This window comes from Homalodisca vitripennis, chromosome 1, assembly GCF_021130785.1.
Source record: "Homalodisca vitripennis isolate AUS2020 chromosome 1, UT_GWSS_2.1, whole genome shotgun sequence".
In the NCBI taxonomy this organism is placed as follows: domain Eukaryota; kingdom Metazoa; phylum Arthropoda; class Insecta; order Hemiptera; family Cicadellidae; genus Homalodisca; species Homalodisca vitripennis.
The window spans coordinates 127,339,828-127,366,961 of record NC_060207.1 but is presented as its reverse complement, the minus strand read 5'-3'; the positions used below and the strand labels follow the sequence as shown (position 1 = coordinate 127,366,961).

Sequence of the window (27,134 nt, the reverse complement as noted above, 5' to 3'; positions counted from 1 at the left end):
ATTATATAACTAATATACTTAATATTAGACTAAATATTTTACACAGTTTGGAATTTATATCTTTATTCATGTTAAAGATTTTCTTACCTTAAAAATAAAATGGGGAAGTGATACAGTAACTTTTAAACATTCTGTATATTCACATAAACCAATTTGTACACTTAATACATACTCTAGTATCAATAAAAATATATTATCATTACCTTATAATCCATCTGCTCAGAACAATTAAAAACATACACCATGATGCCAATGGCCTTGCCCAGATCCTTTGTGGTCTCAGTCTTGCCTGTGCCTGCTGGACCAGCAGGGGCTCCACCCATTATCAGATGAAGTGACTGTAACAAGTCTAAGATCAGTTTTTGCAGGTCTTTTAGGTAGTGAACTGATGTGAACTCATAGTCACAAACAGCAAACATACCTGAGTAAGTGTGATGTAGCAGCGGTCAGTTAGGGGAGTGATAACTAGTCGAGGACCGTTGCCTAGGTACTCGTAATCATAACGGAATTGAGCATCACAGATGTTTGCAAAGCAATCATTTATATTCACATCCCACCTGTAATGTACCAAGTGTTTTAAATTTATTATAGGAATATGTACATATACATGCACAGTATATCATCTCAAGAAAATGCTTTTAGAAATAGCATCATTTTTATTATTCACTTTGCAGACAATTCTTGTTTACCTAGAGACAACCAAGAGGCTACAATGCTTTCCAGGAATGTCAAATTCTCAAATGATTACTGTAATTGCTTGTTTCGACATTGTTATATGAGCTACCTATTCATGAGTCTCTTATAGGCACATTATAAGGGTAGTATGTGGTTAAATACTAACCTTTTTCAAAATTTTTGTATTCAAGAGTCTTTCAAAGATGTCAGAATAACAGTGAATGCATGTCATTGATTGAGAAAATTGCCAACAACACAATAAAAACCAAAGTTATGATACCAGTTTATAATTTGCATTATTGAAGATATAGAAGTAGAGGGATGGCTGAAATCAGTGTTGTAACTGATGGGGCTGGTGATTGTGGCATGATGTGTAGACAAAACGCATCTCTTTGCTAATCAAACTACCTGGTAACAAAGTAAAAACCTGCTGGATTTCCTTAAATAAGGCAACCAAATGTGACAGGAGTAACAGAAAAGATCAAGAACTGTCTGTTCCCTTTGCCAAAAGGGCTGCCATCCACATATATTCTCAATAAAATAATTTTAGTAAGTGCTATACATAGATTTTGTGACAAAGTGTCAGTAAAATTGTGTGAAACATTTAAATCATGAACACATGTGTAATATACTACAAAGAACATAGAAAATCTAATATATTAAAAACATTATTTCTTTTAAAGTGTACTTTAGTCTAGGACTTAACAGGCCCAGCAGTAGGAACTCATTTGATGCCACAAGTAATTGATTTTTATATTTGTTCTTACTTTCCCAAAATTGTTGCATGACAATGTTTTGTTTTGTTATAAACTGTTATTTCTTGACCTAATAATGCCATGAAATGTTGATATGTTATAATTAATGAAGTGCAAATCTGAAATATTTGGTTACCCACACTGAAATTCATACTACTTCTTACAGTTTAAAGTTACTTTTAAAAATGATTTGTTGGGTGTAACCACTAAAAACACATGGAAAAAGTTATTATCTGGCTTCTAGTATTGCATCAGACTTTTTGAATAATTTGTAATAAGTTAAAAATAAACAATAATTTACTTTAACGAATAAGAAATATTACTCTAATTCTATATTGACAATAACTATTTTTATTTGGGATATAAAAAACAATAGCACTGTTAAATATATCATGCCAAAAAAGGACATATTCATGAAAAAAGGCCTAGGATTGGTCGCTGAAGTCACATGATATAATAAGCAACTGTCTCGAATAGAATTTCTATAAACAAGTAGTTAGCTGTTAGCTACCAACCATGGAGGACGTGAGTGAGATATTAGTGTCATTAAAGTCAAATTTGATTAAATTGCGTTAATATAGTCGGTCAGGGTATAAAGTTATATTTATTTGTTTGTAATAGAATTAATTACTAGTTCAAGATCAGGAGAGGTTTTTGGTGATTGGAAGTGATGGTTCTATAGTTTGGATAACACGTACTCTGTGAAAATGTATCATTTTCTATTTCACATTAAAATGTGTCTTTAAATTAAATTAATTAATGGTTTTGAGTTCAAAATTAGGAAAGTTAATAATTTACTGCCCTTTTTGACTGAAAATTTAAAGTGAGAATTGAGGTAGTTATTGGTAAATAAAACAGGTATAAGTAAAACACAGAACTACAAATGACTGATAAGTGGATAATTTAATGATCACTACATTACACCACCACAGACTTGAATTTCAACAAATTTAAATAAAATTTTTTGATGTTGTCCACTAAGTCATTATCACTATATGTGTTCATTTAATCATCATATAAACCAATAATCTATTTATACATTGGATATTTCTATGGCACAATAAATATTAGTTTTTTTTTTTACAAAGGAGAAGCCGATTCCCTTTTAAGCCTTATTCTGTCTGTCCTCATGGGCCACTAGCCTGTGCGAGGATCTTATCAAACAGAATAAGGGGGAGAGTCAATACAATAGAAGGTCGATTGTACTGATAAAAACTGCTACGGTCACAGACAGATTTTATAATACACAATGAATAAATAATAACACTAGTGAATAAATAAACACTCCAGGACAGGTGACAAGCAACAACACGCGGTAGCTGTCTGCACTGTGCGACTACAGCGAACTCACCAATGCTTGTTGAGTAATATTACGGCAGACAACAGAATAAAACAGGAACAATATAACAATGTGTAATTTCACATTAGTAACACACTTTTATGCAATCGCTATGAATGTAATATTACATAAAAAAACAGAGAAGAGATTAGTCTTAGCAGCATGTACATTAATAATTTGATTAGCAGTTGTGATTCTGAAAATTATGTTTGACGTTCTTTATAAATTTAGTTGTATTTTTTTTAGTATGTGGATCAAGATTCCTCTATTAGTTGTTAAACAACAAAACAGTTACAATAGACTTCGTCAAAGTATTGTAAAAATTCTAAGCAGACTACAGAATGTATTGTATTGTATTTATTCACTGTCACACAGGTTTACATTTGACACTTAGCTTAGTAAACTTGTCATATTAATTTTTAAACTTTTCTTAAAGCTGGAATTACTAAATCTAAGATGACAAATTACTTAAATCTGAAAAAAGAGAAAGAAAAAAATTGTCATGACTACATAACAAAATCTAAATTTATATTATTTTAAAAAATAAGTGCTAACATCGTTTTAATTCAAACAAATTCTTCAATAGAATAGTATGCCCGGTCTAGAAGGCATACTATTCATTGGGGATAATCTGAATTGTTTGAATGTTTGAGTAGTTTTAATACATGACAACTATCTTACTACAGAAGAAGTTAGTATATCATTACTATGAAAGTGTATTATATTACGCTAAAATTTATAAGGATTAATAAACAACAAGAAACATAACAAATTACAGACCTGAAATAGACAACAATAAAGCATTATAAATAACACTACATTGATTTATAATAGTAACATTTCAAATTATTTAACAATAGTTAAAATCAAAATACAACATAACAACTAAAAAAATAAAATTTTAAAGAATCAATATGTAAAAATAAACTGATGTACAAACTCTTCGATCATTTAGCAAAGTGTTTGGATTTTCAGGAAAAGTTGCCACTTATTGTGGTCTTTGTTGGCGTCACCAATTTCTAATAGTGTTCAAATACTGAAGTGCTCACCTGTGTCTCAACTGCGACTGCCACTGGAATGATGCAGCTGACTCCACTTTCATTAAGATCATCTTGGCCACAACGTCTCGTGAGTGCACGTCTATTGTACAGATAGTCATGATCTTTGATCTGTCACCTCCTGTGAGCTCCCCCAGCAAGAGACCAATTAGAGTGTTAAGCTGGCTTATCTGTAAATAAAATGTAATTTCGATTGCAGAATTTTTTTGTAATTAATCCTAACACTGGTAACAAGTGATGACGGTACTTTGTGAACTCGGTACTACTGAACTAGGCAATCTGATGTTTAACACAATAATGTTCAATAAAAAAAAAAAAACAAAGAGAAAAATTCACATTCCATGTGATCTATGACATTTTATATAAATTATTACACACTTTGATCAATTGACCCTAATCATGAGGTTATACTTCACTATGCATGGATTAACATACTTCTATACATGAGTGGAAGGGTGTGTTGCAGAATACTTTCCCACCATGTTGTAAGAGGTAGGAAGGGGACCCAGAATTTTCTCTTCTCCAGATCTTGGGATCTGTTAAGAGAAGTACTCACTCATAACACATCCTATAACTCATAAATACACACTTGTTTCTTTTATCTTCTCTTTTCCATCTTCCTCATATTATATTATCTCTAGCGTCACAGAAAATTATTAAAGGTGGTTACAAATTAATAAAAGAAAAAAATTATAAAAAATACATTTTCTACTTCCACAAGCCAATTTTAGGGTCTGGATTGTATACACTACCAAAGATGAAATAATGATGAAAAACTCCCAGAAGAATTTTGTCTTGTGCTTTCATAACACATGTTATGTGTAAGAATCTTTGTTTATTAAAACAAAATATGCTTGTTTCCTTCTATCAAACAAATTTTGTCACAGGGAAATCAATCACAGAGTGCAAAGTTGTTCTTTAAAAATGAGAGGTGGATTGAAAATCTAGGTTCCCATGATAGCCATAGTACTTTAGCATAATTCAAGCATTTCCTCTTTGATAGGGTTGTACAGGTATTTCTCTATATTCTGGTCAAGGTGCTTGGGATTGTTAAATATAAAACCTAGTACACTAGTACGAACTCCACACCTAAACTTGTGGCAGCTGCTGAATTTAAATTTAAACAGGGCCAGCCACTCTTAGTAATCAGCCTCACCAGTCCAAAGGTAAAGTTCAAATTATAGAAATCTGGCTGAAGAACTGTAGACAAATTTCCGCTCCTTTGACAGTAGCAGATGCCAGAGCTATTGTCTGAAAGTTTCATGAACTGGAGCTCTAACAAACCTTAAACACAAATTGAATTTGATAACATAACAAAAAAATGATGCATTTTGTTTGTACTATTTGCTGATTTTTGTCATAAAGTAGCAGACTGATATCATCAGCATACATACCTAAATGTTAGTCCAAATGAGGCAGAATTTAAATACAGCTTTAAATTGGTTGTATAACATAAAAATTAAAATGGTCCCAGCAATGATTATTGGAGAACTGAGTATTTAATTTCTTTAAAATTGGATATTGTAGTTTGTAAGTGTACATTCTGAAGTTATTTTAAATTCTATCATACTGTTGAAGACTTACAAAATAAGATTGAAACCATAACAGTTCTGCAATCTTCATTTCTAAATGTGATAATTTGTCTATTAATTTGCTGTTGGAAACATTGTTGAATACTTTTGTCAAATCCAAAATTTGATTTGCTGCAATGACATTATTATCTTTATCTAATGTTTTAATAATATTTTCTACATAATCAACTTAAGCTGTTGCACAAAAACCTTTATGTCTAAATCCAAGCTGTTCAAAATCTAACAATAAATCCATTACAAAGAATTGAGTTAACTGGTGAAGCATGCACTTTTCAATTACTTTTGACAGTGTCCACTGTACCGCAGCATGACAATAATTATTGGGATCATTTTTGTCACTCTATCCAAACAATGGAAAAATTTTTGAAATGTTTAACTCAGTAGTATATGTGTAGTAGTATGTGATTATAATAGAACCATTGATTATGTGTACCTGGGTATGACAAGATTTTCTTAGCTTTTAAGAATAACATTGTAGGCATTTCATCATACCCTGAGGACCACTTTGGTTTAATGCAACCTATAATTTTAAGTAATTTTCTTTCATCCAGTGACTTAAAATGAAAAGAAGGTGATATGAAAATTTGTCTCTAATAGAAGGATTCAAATTTTTTAAATGATTTATATATTTATGTAACTTTCCACCATATGAACATAAACAATGTAAAACATTAAATACCTCTTTGGGGTTTGACATCAAATTATTATTTACCATTACAACTATAGGATTATTATTTGATCAGATTTGATAGGTTTTTATTTAAGACATTAGTGGATTCTTTAATCTTATGACTAATGTAATTACTTTTCTCGTTAATAATATTGTTTTGTAATTTTAGCTATCTACATTTTTTCTGTACGAATGATTTTGACACTGTCTACAGTGATAAATACTATTATTTAATTTTTCTCTTTCATTTTTTAACTCACTATCAATCCAGTTATATTTTTATGGTATTCTTTTGAATAAACTAAAAATAAGAAGACTTCATCTCACACAGAGATAAATACAAGTCCAATAAATTGTCCTAATTCAAGTCAAACAGAAATGAGTTGATGTTTTGCTCACTGAAAATTCTTTTCTTTACATTAATATGGCTAGAGAAAATATTTCTGTTGTCTATAAGTTTATTTATTGTGAAGATTTGCCCATAATCAAAAATCAGAAGTTTTATTGGCCATTAAGTACTCCAAAGATTACAATAGGCTTCGTCAAAATAACAATTGTTTAGCTTGATTCAAGTGATATTGTATAAATATACTAGTTTCCAGTCATATATATCATAATAAATATGAAATAAATACTTAAATCTACCAAAATAAAAAAAAGTATTAAGAACACACAGAGACATGGAATTAAAATCTTAAATTTAAAACAAATATAATAAATCATGGAGCATCTTTATTTTTTCTTATTTACATAATGGTTAGAAAGTTCTATTATCAATGAATGCAACTCTTTAATTGTCTTTCACTGTCATAATAAGATCTGTAGAAGATTTTGGTCTAATCTGTTACTCTAGCAGTAACATCAATTGTACAATATATTCCAAGTGTTTTAATAAAATTAATAAAACTTTGTTTTATTGTACCTTTCCCAATGTTAATATTGATGTTACCTTCAAAAACTATTTTATCAGTAATTTCAGACACAACAATTATGGCTTGATTCATTCTTACTAAAAACTCCTGAACATTATCAAGGGAGCTCTATATAATCTTACTACAATACATTTTTAAGTTGCTCTATCTTAATTGCATGGCACTAAAAGATTTATCAGTATTTAAATTTATAGAAGGAGTACTGATTTTCTTTACTTATTTTCTTAAATCAGGAACCATAATCAGTACACCTCCTCTTTGATATGATTGATGTACATGGTAAGCTGCAACTATATATCATGGAATAACAAACCTGTTCACATCACTCAGAAATAACTTGTGCTCACTGAGAATGATTATATGGTTGAATTTCTTCTATGGTTATGATTAGTAACTTTTTGAAAAAAAGTTGAATATTTTCGTGGAAAATAGATGCAGACATATTTCTATGTTGACTATGAAAATTAAATATTCGATAATCAAAAGGGATGTTTTATTTTGTTGTATACTGTCAGAAGTCATCCCCATGCTCTAACAGACAACAGAATTTAGGCCAGATTTATTGATCAACATTGTATCACCCACTGACTTAGAAACATTCACAGTAAACCGACTTAACACCTCAAAAACAGAGATCCAATTACTTCTACATAGGAGAGTTCTTTCAGAATAGCTCTAGTTGTAGGAAGCTGATTATTTGGTGTTTCCAGTTGACAGTTTAAAAATTCATTTAACATAGCATAGGGAAATGGTAACTGATGAGTAGTTTGATAGTTCATTGCTATAACTTAATAGCAGAGGAAAGAAGAAAGAAAAGTAAAGATTATTTTTATGGTCTGACAAGTAGACTTTAGACAAAGAAAAAGTACTTAGAGGTTGGAGAAACTGATAATAAATCGTTATACAGAAGGAATTCCTGTAAAGCCATGAGAGAGAAAGATAACTTAAGCAGGAATAAAACACAAAATGGAGCAGAATGATCACCTTATACAGGCAGAAGAAACGTTGTTGAAAACTTGAAAAACAACTCCGCAAAGCATTCCAATTTGATTGTCTCCAAATTTATTGAAGGTAATAGGATTAATTTAAGTATAAAAATTAGTGATTTTTGTACTACCAAATAAATCATCATTACATACGTTAATATCTATAATACAAACTTATCGGTTAAATTGGCCAGACATATATCAATTTTATACAATCTTTCAATCTCATTTACTCCACTACAAATACATTGCCAAAAAAGACAATGTCCTGCAAAATATCCAACTCTTTCTATTATAAATGGTTTTGTCAAAATCCATCAGGATATAGCAAAAGTGGGAAACTAATGAAAATGGCTACCAGTTGCTTCAAATCGCTATCGGGGCACTTCGCCTGACGAGCTACATCTTACAACTACGGATGTTTGGCCTGATGCAGCAACTGTAGCATTAAGTTATTTTAACAATCATATTCTGTATGGATTAAATAACATAATCAATCTACTTACAAAAATAAACACGCAATATATTTTGGCAAAAAAAGTACTTGCAAAAATGTTATACTACTACCAATAGATAAAAAGAAGAGAACGTGAAATATCAAAATATACCAAATAGTCAAGTAATATCAAGGAAGTGAAAATATATCAATTCTGACAACCTGTGATAAGGAAACCATACTGATATGGTGTGTTATAATGGTTAAGGCAATCATGATACAGATTCGCTCAGGTGCATATTGGTAGTTTCAATTTAACATCTGTTGACTGAAAGTGGGCCTCCAATAAAATGCCTAAATATTTCAAAATTTAATTTTCTTAACAATGTATCAGTGCAGTGTGAACCTATTAACTGACAGGCGTGTCAGTCCAAGAGAGATAGGATTAGATAAGATACTTAAATATTTATTGTAGTGTTTTGCACAATGAAGAATTATAATAATATTCAAGATTTACCTGCTTCTTCTGATAATCCTTGAGGGCGTTCTCATAGCCTTCTTCTAAACGAGCAAATGCCATATTGACCTCGGTGGTCCACCAAATCTGGGTACCACATAGAGCGCACTGAGCGGGATAGTCAAACAGCCATTGTTCCCTTGGTTTCTCATCATAGGTGACAACAGCTTCCGAGAAGTAGAATCTGCCGGTAGCCCTCATTGCATCTGTCACATTATTCAGCCATCTCTCTACCTGCCAACCATACAAACAAAATAACCATCACCTCTTACCATGGAGAGGTTTTCAACTAGTTGCTTTTGTTGACTGAATAGTTATGAACCGTTACCTGCCCACTGCAGTCACAATTGTTGTTGAACTCCACATACTCTCCGTCCTTGGCGAACATTCCTCTGGCTAGTTTTGTCATCTTGTTGCCCTCCATCACAAACTTGAGCTTGTCGATAGAATCATACAGTTTCGGTAAGTGTCTATAACAATACTCAGCACAATAACTTTGGAGTCTTTACACTGAAGTTAGGTGAAAACACAAAATAACTAGCATAATAGACATGTCAATTAAGACCTATCTATATAACCATACATTTTTAGGTTTTATCTGTTACATTAAATAATTTGGGTTAACCTAATTTACATTAAATTTTACATAATGGTATATAATGTAACAAAACTGCACAACAATTTAGGTAACAATTTAATTGTAATTTAAATAAAAAACAAATAGAATGAATCAAATATTTATAATGAAATGGTAATTTTATATATATATATATATTAAATGGTTATGAACAATTAGGAGCAATTCAGTAGCTTTAAAACTAACAAACAAAATGACAAAACTTTAATTTCCTTATTTGTTACAATTTGAGAATAGATAGCTAAGAAATTGAATTTTTACTGTCGTGTAACAATATACAAGGATGTTTCAAAAATATTGTAATGCATTGTTTCTGAGCCAAAAATATACATAAATATCATATTGAAATCATTCAGAAATACCTAGTTACTCACATAAGTAACATTACAATTTTTCATGTATTTCTCTGTCTCGAAATTACGAATTGTATACTTTTAAAATGTTGCATGCAGCTTTACAACAATGACCATGTTCAATGAATTTGTCAATATTTTTTTCAAAAAAATATAAATTACGACTATTTATAATTTTAGGAAAGGAATAATTTAAACGGGCTATTTAATTTTATAACAATTTTAAAAGAATAACTCTTTTTAGATATTTGTACAAATCTAAGGATTTTATGAAGACTACTGATTAAAGATTTACTCTTTCCTTGGCAGTACACAGTGAATGAGTCACACTGCTGAGAATAGACACAGTAAGGATGATTTATCTAGATGGATACATGCTATGTACAGGGTTAAACGAGATTTGTTACTTTTTATGATCAGTGGTTGTTGGTAACAAGACACAGTTGTGTAAAGGTATACAGCTCATATCCTCTACAACAATACAACTATCCCTTACCGCTTACAATGCTTCATAAAAACGTTCTTTACAACTTACTGTAGAAGTAAGACATGGGTTACTCTGAAAGTTTTGAGATATATGTCCGAGTGCCAATCAGTAACTGACTGCAACTTAAGTTCGTCAGTGTACTTGTGTAATCTGTTCGGAAAGAGCGTTATCAAGAGTGCTCACTTTGTAACATTTTCAGGCTACTATTTTAAAGTTGGGTTGTCTGAAGAGGAGTGACATGCTACCATTTATGGTACCCGGAATCTGGAGGGGATTGTAATTCATTTCAAGGTGACGAAGGTTCGGAATCACCGCATTCCGCCATCACACAAGAAAATGTTGATTGGCAGACAATAATACAGGCCCCACCACCAATTGCTATGCCACACTATCCACTTGGCTGACCATATACTCCTCATGTATTTTATCACAGTTGATTGATTGTAAGTGTGCAAATCATCTGTAATTAGTTGCTTACTATAAACTCTCTTGTTGTATAAAGGATTACAAGTATATATGTCAGTTTATTATCTAATGTTAAAAGAAAATATAATCTATTTTTAATAACAAACTAATTTTAAGGAATGCAAAATGTTATCCAGCAAATATGGTATTTAAGTGCCTTCAATTGAAATAGAAAAACTATAAAATACTAACAATTATGAGCCCAAACGGGCTCGTATTACCATTGAATGCAGCAGAGCTTCACTTGGGTCTTTTGACAACACAGTATTCAGGACTCAGGCCTACATTATACAATAGACTGGCCTTGCTTGGGTGCATGTGTGCGTGTGTGTTCTTAAATTCAATTTAGGAATTCTATTTTTATAACTAAACCGTAAGTAACTAAAAAGTCCGATTCCCCTTACTAATACTAGGATAGGATACTTAGAGAATACTCCTACATCAGTCAGATCTACTTAACATAACTGTAAATGCACCATTCTGTAACTATAGTGCATATAAATGGAGCTAAACTCAACATTCAAGAGAGGGTGATGATCGGAGGGTATCTTTATCTAAAACATACTAACATACGTTTTTAGATCAAGTATATATTCCTTCGGTACAATGCAAGTTACACAATGCACTTTTGGATTAAAATGTAGAACTCAATTGATTATACGAGGTATGGCTATTAAATAACGGGACTGATATTGTAAAAAAATTTATTTTCATTTTAAACATAATTACTTATTATCACCTTCAATATACACCCCTTCTCTATCCCTGCAACGCTCCATGCGAATTTTCCATTGTTGGAAACAATGCCGAAAGTCATCTTCTGTCAACTCTTTCAGGAGTCTTGCTGCTTTTTCTTGAACAGCTCCTACGGATTCAAATCTCGTACCTTTCAATGCAGATTTCACCTTAGGGAAAAGATAAAAGTCGCATGGTGCTAGGTCTGGCGAGTAAGGTGGATGTTCTAACACTGGGATGCTGTACTTGGTCAGGAACCGCTTGACATATAACGCGGAATGAGCTGGCGCATTGTCTTGGTGCAAAATCCATGATGTGTCCTTCCACATTTCGGGTCGTTTTTTTCTTACTCTTTCACGTAGTTTATTAAGTACCTCAAGATAGTAATGTTGATTAATTGTTTGACCTTCAGGAACCCAGTGTAGGTACACAATCCCACGAATGTTGAAAAAAACAATCATCATTGCTTTAAATTTTGACTTGCTCATTCTTGCTTTTTTGGCTCTCGGTGAAGTTGAGGTCTTCCAATGCATGGATTGGCGCTTCGTTTCCGGATCATAAGTAAAAAACCACGATTCATCACATGTTATTATTCTTTCCAATAAATTTGGGTCATTTTCAATGGCATTCAAGTGTTAGTACAAACATTTTTACGAGCTGCTTGTTGACGAATCGTAAGAATTTTTGGTACCATTTTTGCACACACTTTTCGCATGTTCAAATTCTCATGTAAAATTTTCCGTACACATTCTTTATCAATGCCTACAGATTCAGCAACTGCACGAATGCTTAATCGTCGGTCAGACCGAATCAAATTAGCAACTTTTTCGACATTGTCTTCCGTTTTTGATGTTGAAGGACGACCTGGCCGCGAATCATCTTCCACGTCTTGTCGACCATCTTGAAAATGCTTAAACCATTCAAAAACACGAGTCCGCGATAAACATTCACTGACATACACTTCTTTTAGTAAATTATAGGTTTCGGTAGCGGTTTTTCCAAGTTTAACGTGAAATTTAATAACAATTCGTTGCTCTATTATTACGCTAACCATTTTTCCGGCAAAACAAAATAACAACACTTACATAAATGAAGGTTATGACACAACGATGTTGTTTACAGAAACGAGACTAACTGCATTCTGAAGAGGAAGTCTCAAACTACACAGCTGTTGGTCATTGTTGGTTGGCGCATGCGCACTCATTCCACTGCAGTGTCAGTCCCGTTATTTAATAGCCATACCTCGTATAAGTTGGAAGCATCAACACTTACTTGCAGACCAGTTCAGGTTGGTTCCCATTGGACAGTATGTCCAGGAGGTCAGCTGAAGAGACAAAGTAGAATCGAGGATAAGTCAACCTCTTGGTCTCCAAGTATTCAGCCAAGGCCTTCTCACATTTAGTCAGTTCAACCTTCAGCGCTTCCAGTTTTTCAAAAAGTCCAAACTTATTTGTGCCTTTGACAACATTAGGTGTCTTGGCCATGTCATCCAGCAATCCCTACCATAAAAAAGAACCAAGTAGAAATTTATACAGATTAGTAACAGCCAACTTTTTACATGCTAAATTAACTGGATTAATGGTCTCACAATATGATTTGAACATTTTGTTTATGAGCAAATCAACATTAAATTGAAATCATTTAATTTTTTGGCTGGAGGTGCTGAATTATTTTTTTCACCATATTAAAAACCAATTTTCAATATATATATATATATATATATATATATATATATATATATATATATATATATATATATATAAAGTACAGAGACAACTGGCTGATGATGAAACTTACCAACTACTGCAGACAGATCCAACCAAAGAATTTAACGAAACCATAAAAACGTTTTTTGAACAACGAGGAAAAGACGAAGATTTATCACAGAGAATTATAAGCATACTAACACCAAAATTCCCCATTTTATACACTTCCGAAAATTCATAAGAATGTCAGACCACCACCAGGACGTCCAATTGTTGCCAGTTATGGGAGCCCGACTGAAAGAATATCAGGTTACATTGACGACCAACTGCAGCCTTTTGTAAAACTACTTCCATCTTATGTTAAAAATACTAATGATTTTATTGTTAAACTCTCCCAAACTACCCAACCTTTACAAAAGAATTTAATCCTAGCCACAATTGATGTCACATCACTATACACCAACATCCCACATGATGAAGGCATAAACGCAACTAAACATTTCCTTGATAACAGATCCGCACATTCAAAGCCCTCTACTTCTTTCCTTTTAACACTAATAGAGTTTATCCTAACAATGAACTGTTTTAAATTCAAAGATGATTTCTATTTACAAATAAAAGGTACAGCCATGGGAACACGAATGGCACCCTCTTATGCAAATCTTTTTATGGGCTTCTTTGAACAAAATTTCTTAAATACCCAAAATAAACTTCCTCTGATCTGGTATCGTTACATAGATGATATTTTCCTGATATGGCAACATGGTGAAGATCTCCTTAAAGATTTTCTATATTCCCTAAACAACTTTTCAACATTAAATTTCACTTGGAAATATTCTCACACAATCATTACCTTCCTAGATGTTGATGTGTTTTTAGAAGAAGGCTTTCTTAAAACAAAAATTCACGTTAAAGATACCAACACTATGAATTACTTAAATTATACTAGTTGCCATCCTACACATGTAAAAAAAGTATTCCAAAAAGTTTAGCCATTCGAGCAAAGAATTTATGTAGCAAAGAGTCTGATTTCACAAATTATATTAACAAATTAACAAACACATTCAAAAATTTAAATTATCCCGACAAACTTGTAAAAAATCAAATTAATAGGACAAAAAATTTTAATTACAACAAATCTTTTCCTGTAAATGAACCTAAATTTATTACCAAATTCTACCCCGGACTTAACAAAATAAACCCTATAATTAAAAGTGCTTTCCATATTCTACAGTCATCATCGGAAACTAAAGATATATTTTCAAAACCACCTAGGGTCATCTTTAGAAGGCCGTCAAATCTTAAAAATATGCTAGTCCAAACCAATCTTAAACACAAAAATCAAGAGAAAATTTTTAACGGTTGTAAACTCTGTCAAAAACCACGTTGTGGTACGTGCAAAATTATGTCCTCTAGTCAAAAATTTTTAGTAGTAACATAACCAATAAAACGTATCCAATTAAAGGAACAATTGATTGTAATTCAAGTAATATAATATATCAGCTAAATTGTAATTTTTGTAATAAACAATATATTGGCCAAACCTCTAACCTCTCCATATCAGAATGACAGGTCACCGTTACAGTATTGTTCATGGAGATGACAAGCCCCTCGCTGTACATTCCAGGGAACATAATCAGGACAAAATTGAAAACTGTTACAAACTAAAAGGCATCAATAATGTTCCATTGCATGCCAACGAAAATTTAAATAGGTTTAATTTGAGAACCTCACCAACTTGTTTTAAGGTCAAAATTTCCTTTAGGTTTGAACATTCGTTAATTTCAAAATTTTTACTCTTTGGTGTTTATGATGAAACATCAGCTGTGAGGTATTTTCCCCTGTTTATTATTCTATTTAAGTTCTTTTTCTTGTTTCTATTTAGTTAGTTTAATTATTTGATTCTGTAAATATTTATACACTTTTTGTTATCTGAAGAAGTATGCTGACACGAAAATTCATAAAAAGAGTTTACCAATATTTGGTTTTTTATGTTCACATGAAGAGAATACATATTGATATATACTCTTATAGCAATTTTAAAAGAAACTACAATTATTTTATGTACAATATTTCGTTGTAATTATATAACTTTATCAAGAACACTTTTTTTTAAATACACAGAATGAAATAAACAAACAAAAGAGAAACACCTGATAATAAACTTTCTAAAAATGTAAATAACAAGTTTGACAATTAAACGTTTGGATTAGTTGTTAATTTAAAATAATAACATAATATAATATAATACAATTTTGAATTTAGATAAATTTGTAAATAGAATCGAAAGATTCAAGTGGAAAACAATAATTTAGCGAATGTTAAATCCATATGGTTGTTTCGATTTTAATATAAGTTAGAGTGCCAATTTATTATTCCTTAAATTTAAATCATTTTGAGAGCTACTCGTATTTTCACAAGTTGTAATTTTGCTTATAGCTTTGAGTTTATAGCAATTCTCAAAGCTTTTGTTATGGTGAATAGCGTGTAAGACTACTAGTTTTTTTCGTCTTTGTGATTAATAGAAAAATGTCTATATATATATATATATATACACACACACACTCACACACACACTCACACACATACTGGATCACTTTTTGTATGATTAATATCGATTATTTATCAATGAATTATTAATTACGTTTATAAATTTTGTTAGGATAAGTATATTTTAAATTATATTGACGAATCACCTGTTCATTGTAGAGCTTATCTACTACAATTATGTATTGTTACGTGGCAGTAAATTTCTGATTTCTTGACACACATACAAACAAAAACAAAAGTTGTGCGCTTCTAAACGTCTTGTCTTGGTGTCTGTAACTAGTACTGGGGATTCTTTAAGGTTATGTTATAGTCAGATTTTATTATTTAATTACAGACATTCGTAAAAGGTTAAGTATAAACAATTTAAGCAATTTGTTAATGATATCTATTAAAGGTTCTAATAGAAAGGAATCCATTTCAATGAGGTTTAAACTTTGGTGTTTACAAAATAAAGGCTACATATGTAATGATGTTTGTAGGGCCTAATTAGTTTTTTAAAGATAAACTGATGTTAAAAGTTGTTCTATACAAAATCAAAAAAACCACCATACTATTTTATTTTATTTTTTTATTAAGAGAAGACTTTTTGGTCTTTTGTACACTTTGACAATAAATTTACAATTTCATGTTGTAACTAAATATTTTTTAATCAAATATCTTCACAAAAACCTTTTCATTATTGAGGTTCTAAATATTTAAATAATATATTTATTAATGTAAATATTGGTCCTGGAGGCTAAAGTATTAGAGAACCAGACTGTTTTTCGTTAAGTATTATTGAAATCTCTGCTGAACAGCAATGTTATTAATAAGTGCTACAGGATGAATAGTTTTGCTAAAAATTTTGAAGAGCTTGTAGCATTTTTGAATAGAAAATTTTCATCTCAGCTTAAACACTGGGCTCAGACATATTCAAACATACAAATTCCTCTAACAGCAAATGATGTAGCACAAAAGATCACAAGATCCTCCTTAAACTACAACCGTTTACCTCCTTCAACTAAATTTTAATCCTCTTCAGAATACGGATGACATACTAACCAGAGTGACTTGATCACTTTTCCAAATGATTAATCTATATAAAAAAACCTGGAACTCAGAGCAGTTTTTATAATAGAAATTTGCTAAAGATGGTGAAAAATTGTGTAACAAGGAATTTAAAATAAGCCACTTTATGTGTTTTCTTTTTAATTTTAAGCTTCATATGTTTTGGATAATTGTTGAAGAAAAAATATTTACCTCTACCCAAAAATGTTGTCCTTAAATTTTTAGTAAACTAATTTTAAAATAGTTCAGTTTTGTTCTTTTGCAAAATATAAAATAACTAAATATAAAATAATTATCCAAAAGTAAAAAATTACTTTTATCAGCACAAAGGTCATAAAATATTGTGTAATATAGTCCTTTACTAATCCTAACCCTTTGAAGGTCAGGCCATTAATTCAGTTTTACTTCTAAGTACCCCAGCCATTAAATCCAAGTAAACTTACTTGCTAAAAAGGCCATCCTCAAAATGGCACTTTTGACATAATCATAAAAAATCTGGTGTAACTCATCTATAAATAGCAGTATCTTAATTTTGATTTTAGTTCAGTGTATTAGTATTTATTATAATTCTTCATATTTTTATATTTGTTAGAAGCAACGGCAAAAAAATATCAATGAAACCATTATTGTTGTAAGGAAATATACATATTTTCACAAAAATACTGAAAACAATCATGTGAAGTTTGTTGAAATATTTTTTCTCATACGTGTTTTCCTCATATGTTTCATATGTCACTGCTTTCCGAATTGCATCTTTATAATGAACCAAACATACTTTAAAATAATTATAATAAAATGAAAGGATATCTATTTATATTTTATATAACAAACCAGAAATAAAGGGATAATGTAATCAAATGATGAGTGCTGATATACCTGAATGCCATTTTGGAACTGATTTTGCAGTGCCAAGATCTCAGCTCACGGCCAATTCGGAAATATAATTCCAGAGCCAGTATACCGGCCCATGGCCAACAATAGACTAGGCACTAAGCATCGGGCGTTTTTGAAACCTTCTCACCCTTCTCCTTCTCTTTTTAATAAAAAAGGAAAAGTAGCCTTGTGCTACTCAACATTATTTTTTAACTGAGATGATTTCAAACAATGCTGTTGTAAAGCTGGTAAACAGGGCTTAAGAACGGGTTGTACCACTAATTATCCATGGCTAATAGCGGCCTAAGTTTGCTAGTCAACTAGTTGTCACACCAGTGGTATAACAAGTTGTACCACTGGTTATTCATGGCTAATAGCGGCCTAAGTTTGCTAGTCAACTAGTTGTCACACCAGTGGTATAACAAGTTGTACCACTGGTTATTCATGGCTAATAGCGCTCTTAGCTTAAAACAAATCAACACTGTTTACAAGGATCATAACAGAAGAGCTCAGCTGCTTTTTCCACCACAGGAAGTGTGGCATAATCCCTTCTCATTTCCAACAAACAGCTGACATGCCAAAGGTTGCATTTTCAGCTGTAATTTAGAAATAGAAGAATGTCAATTTCTAAATAATTCATACATTTTATGATAGACAACAAACTGTCCAGAACTACCATAAGACAAAAACAAATAACCTAGCAGCATTGCCTTCTTATTCTCAGGCACTAATTTATAAAAAAATTGTAAATAAAATAGCAAAATATAATCCATTCCATCAAAAGGTAAAATAATTGATATTCTCTAAAAATCAATAATCATAAAAATCTAAGAGTCTTACAATCAAGTGTGTGAAGTATATGACAAATGAAATAGAAATATAAAAATATTTTATGAGCTTCAACACTGAAATAATACAGTACCCTAAACTCTTTATCAATACGATCAAATCTCTTGGAATCCTCAGGCAACTGTTTGCGAATGTCCTCAGAGCCGATAAAAATTGACTCAAGATGCATCCAAGTTCTCTGGACCTCCATCCAAGTGTGGATGACCTGGTCAGCATTAGACAGTTTGCGTTGCCATTCTGACACTTCGCTCAGGAAGAATGCAATAAACTTGGAGCTCATCATGTTTTGCAGTTGGACCTGGAAGAAATAACCGGAAATGTCTACACAAATATTTTTAAAAAATTATGAAAGTACCAAATTTATGAAAGTTCAAGCTCATTAAAATAAATTTTATTGAATATTTGTAAATATTAAAACAAGTTTATAATTACACTACTATAAAAAAAAACTTAAGTGTTACTTTAAAATACTGTGGAGTCCTTGCAATAGCAACTAGGGAATAGAACCACCAAAATAGAACCAATTAGGGACCAAACCCTGTTCATATATGTGATTGTTTGTATTAGCCGGAATAACAACAAAATATTAATTTGAAAAAAGTTGAATGAATCTGTTGTGTTGTATTATTAGCGTATAGTTTTTTAAGACAGGGTTTTTGATTAAACTGTATTAAATGGAACAAAAATGTGTTGCACCTGCATACAATTAGTACAATTCACCGCAATTCACTGTTAATTGTTATGCGATAATTCTATTACTATGCAATATAAAAGTACAGTGCTCAGAACTGCGTTACTGGACCAGACTGTACTCCCCCTTCCTCGATTCAACAAAAATACATACTACTGACTCACAGTATAGGTGTGTACTGTACTGTAATTCACTCTGAAGCAATTTGTCGGCTATTGCCTTAGTGCAAACATTTTTTTCTCTGCTTTAAGCATTTGCTCATTAATGTGCTGTGAAGCATTTAGAAAACAAACAAAATGTGACTAAATTAGCCATACATTACAGTTAAATATTGGCAAAGGCTACAGTTTGGTACTGGATAAAAAATTGTGCAAACCTTGAACAATATTGTCCAACTTTTTTCTGGTCAGAATAATAACAGACAACAAAACATTCTGTACAAAAAAAGTTGAAGAAGCACTTTTTGTAGCCTAGGAAAGAGAGAGGAAACACTTCCCTTACTGTGCCTACTATTCAAGATGTGGCTATTCAATTGAATAAACTAATGAAAAGTGATAACTCTCTTAGTGCTAGTATTTGTGGGACAAATCAGAGGAAGAAGCACCATGTAATCTGTCAGTTGACAATTACTGGAGAACATCTTTCATCCAACCACAATGCAGCAAAGGAGTACACAAGTACATTTTAAAATTTTATATCTGAGGGAGACATACATGAAATTTATAAAACTGAAAAATCTGATGAAACTGACAAAAACGTTAGGGCACAAAGATAGTTTAGAATTAATGACATGTTCTAATAGTTCTTTCTGGTAACAACGAGCTCCTCCATTAATGTTAATAGGCATATTTTCTAAGCCTAGAGCTTTTAAAAACAAACCCTAGAAATCTTTACAGATCCATTTGGTGTTGATTGTGTTACTTCCAAAGTGCGATTGACACTGAAAATGCTGATTCATATTTTACCGGTTAAAGCGTTATTAAAGGTCAAAGGCCTTTACATAATACATCTCTTAAAAGCTTATGAGTGGTTTTTAATATGTAGTGGTCTTTGATTTTCTTTCATTGAGACAATCTGTGAGACAGATGTGATTTTGTTGTTAACCTCTGTACAGTGGAGATGGTTGTTTGTAAATAAATCAACTTATTTCTTTGTTCCGACTTTTTTTATTCAAACTGAGCAAAGTTTTATGAGATACTGTTGATTATAATACTTCAGAATGGGTGATTCTTGTTCATCAAATAATATTCGTGGCATTCGAATGGAATCTGTAGTGACTGAGTTTATTGAGTTTGAAGTAGGAGTGTCATATCTTATTTTATATTTTGTTAATTTTGAAGTAAAAAACTAACTTAAACACTTTTCTACACCTGATAACATTATACGAAGATAGAAAAACGCATTAATTTGCATAGCAACTGAAAATTTACTACTTTGCTCTTTTATCTGTAAATAAAACATTTCCATTTTTACTTTTGAACTCCATAACACTATATTTTTTATATGTTTTTGTGTTCACAACTTAATTTCCAACAACTTAGCTATTTCAGATTTTGAAACAAATTATTATGATGCAGATACTTTTATGTAATATATTTTTCACGTGTGAAATAATAAACACAACACATGCTGTAAAAATATATGTTTTTATTTTTATTTCAAAATTATGTATTCTCTATTTATTCTCTGATTCATAAGAAGAAACATTACATATGAAAAATTATACATACACTACATACAAGATTTTTTATGAAATTTACAATGGAACCCTGTAAACCTATAAAATTCAATGCACACTAAAATTTCTGATTAATGTTTCCAAGATTAATTTAAAATCACTTCCAGTATATTACTAAACAAAAGTGTGGATGGATGGACAGTTGTTTAAAGAATGGTTTTATGACAAGTTTGTAGCCTGTGTCAAAAATCCAGTAACATCAATACTATGAATTACCATCACACACAATTCTTATGATTGACAATACACCGATGCACCCAACCACTGATGAACTACTTAATGTTGATTAAAAGAAACTTATTTTTAGCCACAATAACCTAGAGGACATCAACTTACTTATAACATGACTGAATTTTAAACTGCCCAAAATAACCTATCGTTTTTTCTTCTTGTTCTGTTGTGAAAAAGAAGAGTAAATATTCATTATACTTAAACTTAAAAGGTCCTTTGTGCAAGCTCCAAAATAATTACATTCAGGATCAGTAGAGCAATATTGGAGCAGCCTTCTATCAAAATCTCATGGAACAACAACCGCAAGAGGATTAATTTGTACTCTCATTCTCAGCAATTGCCACTTTAGAAGTTAGAAGGAAAGGCTTAATGATCTAAATCCTCAGTCAAAACAAAAGGGAAAGTTGTTTTCTCCCACAGATTTAAACCTGGCACTCAAGAAGCCCCACCCATACCAACAGACAACCTCTGTAGAAAACTAGAGCTATAAATCAAGGCATCTCTTTACCCCATTAACATTAGTGGACAAGTCTCATTCATTGGTTTTATTTCATCCCTCTAGAGGATAAACTAGGCAGAAACACCCTTATAGGAAATTTAACTTATTTTTAAAAGCTTACCTGATTATCTTCTAGAATCTCCACAAGCTCTTCGCTGACCTTCAGTACCTTGCAACCAGTCCTCTGGTGGACCTCATACTCAAACTCTTGGCTGGCCCAAGTCAAAGCCATCTCTGTTAGTGTCTTCTCCATGGACATTTCCTTCACCGACTTGTCCACAATGGTCTTCACCTCGTCCTCAATCTTGTACAGTTGCAGTGCTAACAGGTCAGCCAGTGTTGTGTTGTCATCCACCACAAACTTCATCTGCAAACCAAATCTTTATCAGATCCCTAATTTGAAAAATATATCTCTCAATTTTTTCATGGTAGATTGTTTACAAAAATTCTCTTTTCAAAATCTTTTTATACTTGACCAATGCTCTAAGATAATACAAATAACAAATGAAGCTGAAATTTCACTCCTTGCAGTGGACTACAAGCACAACTGGTGATGTAACAGTTAAATTGAACTTTATTAACAGTTTTTCAATGTTAAGAAAGAAATGATGCATCAAAATATTCTTATTATACACATGTACGAGGTGGCAGAAAAGTAATGAGACTGTTTTTAATTTGAAATATTTAAATTTACTACGCACAGGCTTTAGTAGCCCATTTCAGAATATTTCTCAAATAATTAAATTTAAAAAATACATTTATTTTACACATTACACTTTAAAAACCAAATATTTAACTTAATAATATATTTTTTTAGACAGTGAATATATTAATATGTATCTTCTGTTAATTTTTCTGAGAATAAACTATTTTGATTTGATTTTTTACTTTTTTTTATACACTGATTTTATCACCTTCAAAATAGTTTTCCTGGGCAGCTGTACAGCGGTGGAGGCGTTATTCCCACTCTCCATAACAGTGCTGGAAGGCTTCAACTGGTATTGCCTCTAGTTCCTCGGTTACGCTTTGTTGGATGTTTTAAATAGTACCAAGATGACTACCTGTCAAGTTACTTTTTTAATCTTAGGAAACAGAAAGAAGTCACAGGGACTGAAATCAGGTGAAATCAGGAGGGCTGAGGAATCGCAGGAATACCTTTATTGGTCAAAAATCAGTTGATAGAGATGGGCCATGTGGCAGGGGGTATTGTCATGATGGAGCTTCCAACAGTCTGAAATGTCCAATCTGACGCAAAATACCTTTTTCCTGAGCCATTTAAGGACTTCTTTATAAAAGGTTTGGTTAGCAGGTTGTCCAGGAGGCACAAATTTTCTCTGCTATATTTTTTTTATAAAAAAAAACAAATAAGCATGATCTTGAGTTTTTTATTTGCTCATGCGAGCTATTCTTGATCGAAAAGATTAGGGAGTGTGCCACTCTTCACTTTGTCATTTTGTCTCGGGATCATACTCAAAAACCCATGATTTGTCACCAGTGATCATGACGTAAAAATGTGGGTTTCATTACTGTCGAGAAGATCAAGGTACACATTCTTGCAATTGCCTTATTGTTCCAGGATTTTTGGTGCCAACTTGGTACACACCTTTCTCATACACAAATCTTGTGTTAGAATCAGATGAAAAGTGAAACAATTCAAACTCAACTCTATACTCACTAGTCTTAAAGTAAGTCGACTGTCTGACCTCACCAGAGTCCTTACTCTCTATGGCCTCATCAGTTTTCAAAGTTAAAGGTCTCCCAGAACGAGCCTTATATTCAACTAGCTCTTGGCCCTCTAAAAATGCCTTTGTTACTGAAAATATTTTGCTCTTGTTAATGAATGTTCTGCATATGCTTTTTGCAACTTTTCCAAAGTCAAAGTCGCAAATTCACCCAGTCTAACACAAAATTTAATATCACACTGTTGCTCCAAACTATGCTGTTCCATTTTCAAAATACACCACACTAGAAACACTTCACTCATCACGTTTTAACAGGTCATCTAGTCACTGGACAAGATTGAAACTTGTACTGGGCCTTTGGGAGAGACCAAAGTACAAATTGTGATAATGAGAAGGTTGCAGTGTTACCAGATCGCTCTCAGTGATTCCAGTCTCATTAATTTTCTGCCACACCTTGTATTATACCTCTTAAAATAATATAAAAAATATTTATATAACCACAATTTTAAGACTGGTAAAATATATACTTTGTCACTTAACACGTGAATATAAATAAATATCACAAAATTTCTCTTTACTTGCCATAAAATGTGTTTCATGTTTCATATTAGGATTTTTACCTGTTCCTCGTTGTTAAAAACTCCTTTCATGTTCTTTCTCATTTGCAGAACAAACAAAACATGTAGGTTTAAGAAGTTATGTTTGGTAAGAACTAACACTATCACAGATAATAGTATTTTCATGGTAGATATTGTCCAGGCAAACTAATCTCTCTATGTACAGATAGGTTTTCAAACACAACTATGCTAACTTGACAGGAATTCAGCAAGCTATTTGCCATCCAGTTTTATATTGATTACCACCTAAGCATCTGTAAATGAGTAAAACTGTTTAAACGTGAGTATTTCCTCTAAATCACTGTTCTTATAAGCCATTTAAAAATCACAATTGATTTACAGAGCTTTCCTCTTGCAATTTACGACAGTGATATCTACCATGAAAAGTAACAAAGAGCGAGCAAACACAGAAATTAGTAAATCAGAAGTATCTCATTCCCTGTAGCAACATTGGACTATCAATCATGGTTATTATTAGGGTTGTTGTTTATTTATTTATAAACTATAAATAATGATGAAATCCCTTCAAGTCTGCAAGTTAATGAGTTATTTGGAAAAAAAAAACAATGAATGAGCCTTAATATATGATCATGGGAAGCAGCTTCAGAAAATATATTATTTACCACCTATTAGTATTAAAAAAAGAATGTTGTAAAGAACTCCATTCTACATATACAGATCATTATTAGTAAAATACTATTAGTTTTGAAAACAAAGTGAATAAACTAACAAGATAATCAGATGTGTAGCTATTTGAGAATATGACGTACGAGAGAAACATTAATAGTGTAGAAAGAAACAGTGTTTATTCTGTCCCTATTGTACTTCTTTGAGCACTCAAAACAATAAACCTAGGAGCTACATTTAGAAAATAAAACAGAATTTAATCTTCAACAACAGTTGCATGACCAACATCTTACTCTGATTTAACAAACCAAAAATTGTTTCATAGGCAATTACAATTTTCACATTTACTTTAAAAATGACCATAGTTATAGCCCCTTGTTCAGATAAAAGCTGCAATTTCTGTTTTTTATTAGCTATGGTGCAATAGTAATGAAAACATCACAGGCATAACTTAGGTGATTTAAAAGGTGTTTGTTCAAGTCTGTCTACTTGTGGAGTGAGTGAGAATACTACTGACCTGACGGTGCTTTAATTTGTTGCTCAAAACATAACAAAATTGTGCCTTGTGCAATATTTCAACACTTAGAACTGAACCATAATCTAAATTCTACAGGTGCATAAAATTTAATATTCTCTAAAAATAATTACATAATATGTTATTACTTAAACACACTGGGTTAACTCACATCAAAACTCTTTGGAATATTGAAAAGAGAAAAGATTATTTTGATTATAACCAAAAGTAAGAGACAAATGTTAATCAAATGTCCAAAACACCATACAGTAGCCATGTTACTGGTGATACTTTCAAAATATATGTGCAGTTTATGTAAAACAATATCCTATAACCCAATATCCAAATTACATACCTTTGTCAGATGTAAGACATTACAGTGATGATCCTACAATGACTATATAAAACCTTCAATAACATGTTATTTCTCAAAAACTTATATGGATTTACAAAAGAGTCATATCAGAATAGGGTCAGTCAAAAAAGCTACGGTGATTTATTAAAAGAGTGTGTTGTTTTGATTGATAACTATGTAGTTTAAAGGTTATAAGAGAATGAAATAAGTTAATGAAGGGAAGAACATTTTAAATTTTCTATCTGATATTTGACTTCATATTATCTACCCAATTCCATTATTTAAAACAAAAATGTTTTGTTATTTACGAGGCAAACGGTTAAGCACTCCATTTGAAATAAAACCTCCAAAATATTTTAATCTTAATTTTGATACAAACAAATTAAAGTCAGTTTCCAACTGTTGACTAACTACCAAGAATGAAATTGTACAGTTTTAAAGCATATGAAAATATTAATAATTCAGTATATTTTTTATGAAAGTAGACAAAAGTATTTACAATATTCTCAATTTATTCTAATCTCTTGAGATTTTATAATATTTTGATATAAGGAATAGTTTATTATGTAAAAACTGTGTAGAATTTGTTTTTTTTTATGTGTTAGGGTCCCGTGTATTAAACAGTAAAAAAAAAAAACACTGTATAAGTATAAACGTGTATTAAGTATAGACGTGTATAAGTTTAAAAAAACATTATGTATGTGTGTGGATATGTTAGCATACCTATAGCTTTACCATTGCCTCTGTTATAATAAAATTGGGTGCACATGTCTACTAAAATCTCAAGAGAAATTTTTCTTTTTTTCAAATGTTACTCTTTAATGTTCTGAATAATAAAAACTGTTGATAAAAACTGAATAGTTCAAAAATATCAAGATGTTACACCAATGATTATGATTAACTTGTTATAGCACTTATACCCAATTAAATTCTTATAAAAATGTCACAAAATAAATACTCAGTCCTTTAGCTCAAATATTATCTTATATCAAATTTTAGTTTTGGGAGAAACTTTATTTCACATAATGTAAACATACAGTTTTATTAAGAAATTCTGCATACAGAACTAATTTATATATATCATAAAACTTCAAAAATCTTTAAAAATTGTATTTTTATTTAGTTTAAATTTGTACTAAATCTAATTAAACATGATTATTAAGGCTATCCTGAAAGTACAAGATGCCTATAATTGTGGTGGGCGAGACTAAAGTCGCCATCCTGGTTTCAAAACATTTGTATACTCAGAATACTTCCAGCTTTTATAGCATTTGGATTGTCTGTCGTTCCTACTTTGCTCTCTGCAACATGTTAAAATGTGCGGCTACAAGAAAAGTCCTGTCACTTGTTATGTGGATTCTGTTATTAGAGTTTTAATGGCTAAAATCTGCAAACCAGTTGAAATTTATCACTGACTTTGTAATTTGTTTTAAAAAAGAATGAGTGAAAACTAAGTAAGGAAATGGTACATTAATTTTTTTTTAAGCCATACCTATGTTCACAATGAGAATCTAACCT

At 31.4% G+C, this 27,134-nt stretch overlaps 1 protein-coding gene across 2 annotated transcripts in view; it reads right to left on the bottom strand.

Moving 5' to 3' along the window:
- LOC124371103 (dynein beta chain, ciliary-like) overlaps positions 1-27,134 on the bottom strand; it is a 186,171-nt gene that overhangs the window by 101,516 nt on the left and 57,521 nt on the right. For both annotated transcript variants that reach the window (XM_046829419.1, XM_046829424.1), the window contains 8 exons: positions 21,943-22,188; positions 18,736-18,960; positions 12,910-13,136; positions 9,289-9,430; positions 8,961-9,194; positions 3,819-3,997; positions 422-557; positions 204-338 (listed from right to left, as the gene is read on the bottom strand). In XM_046829419.1, coding sequence (XP_046685375.1) covers positions 204-338; positions 422-557; positions 3,819-3,997; positions 8,961-9,194; positions 9,289-9,430; positions 12,910-13,136; positions 18,736-18,960; positions 21,943-22,188 — 1,524 coding nt within the window. The remainder of the gene's footprint in view (positions 1-203; positions 339-421; positions 558-3,818; positions 3,998-8,960; positions 9,195-9,288; positions 9,431-12,909; positions 13,137-18,735; positions 18,961-21,942; positions 22,189-27,134) is intronic.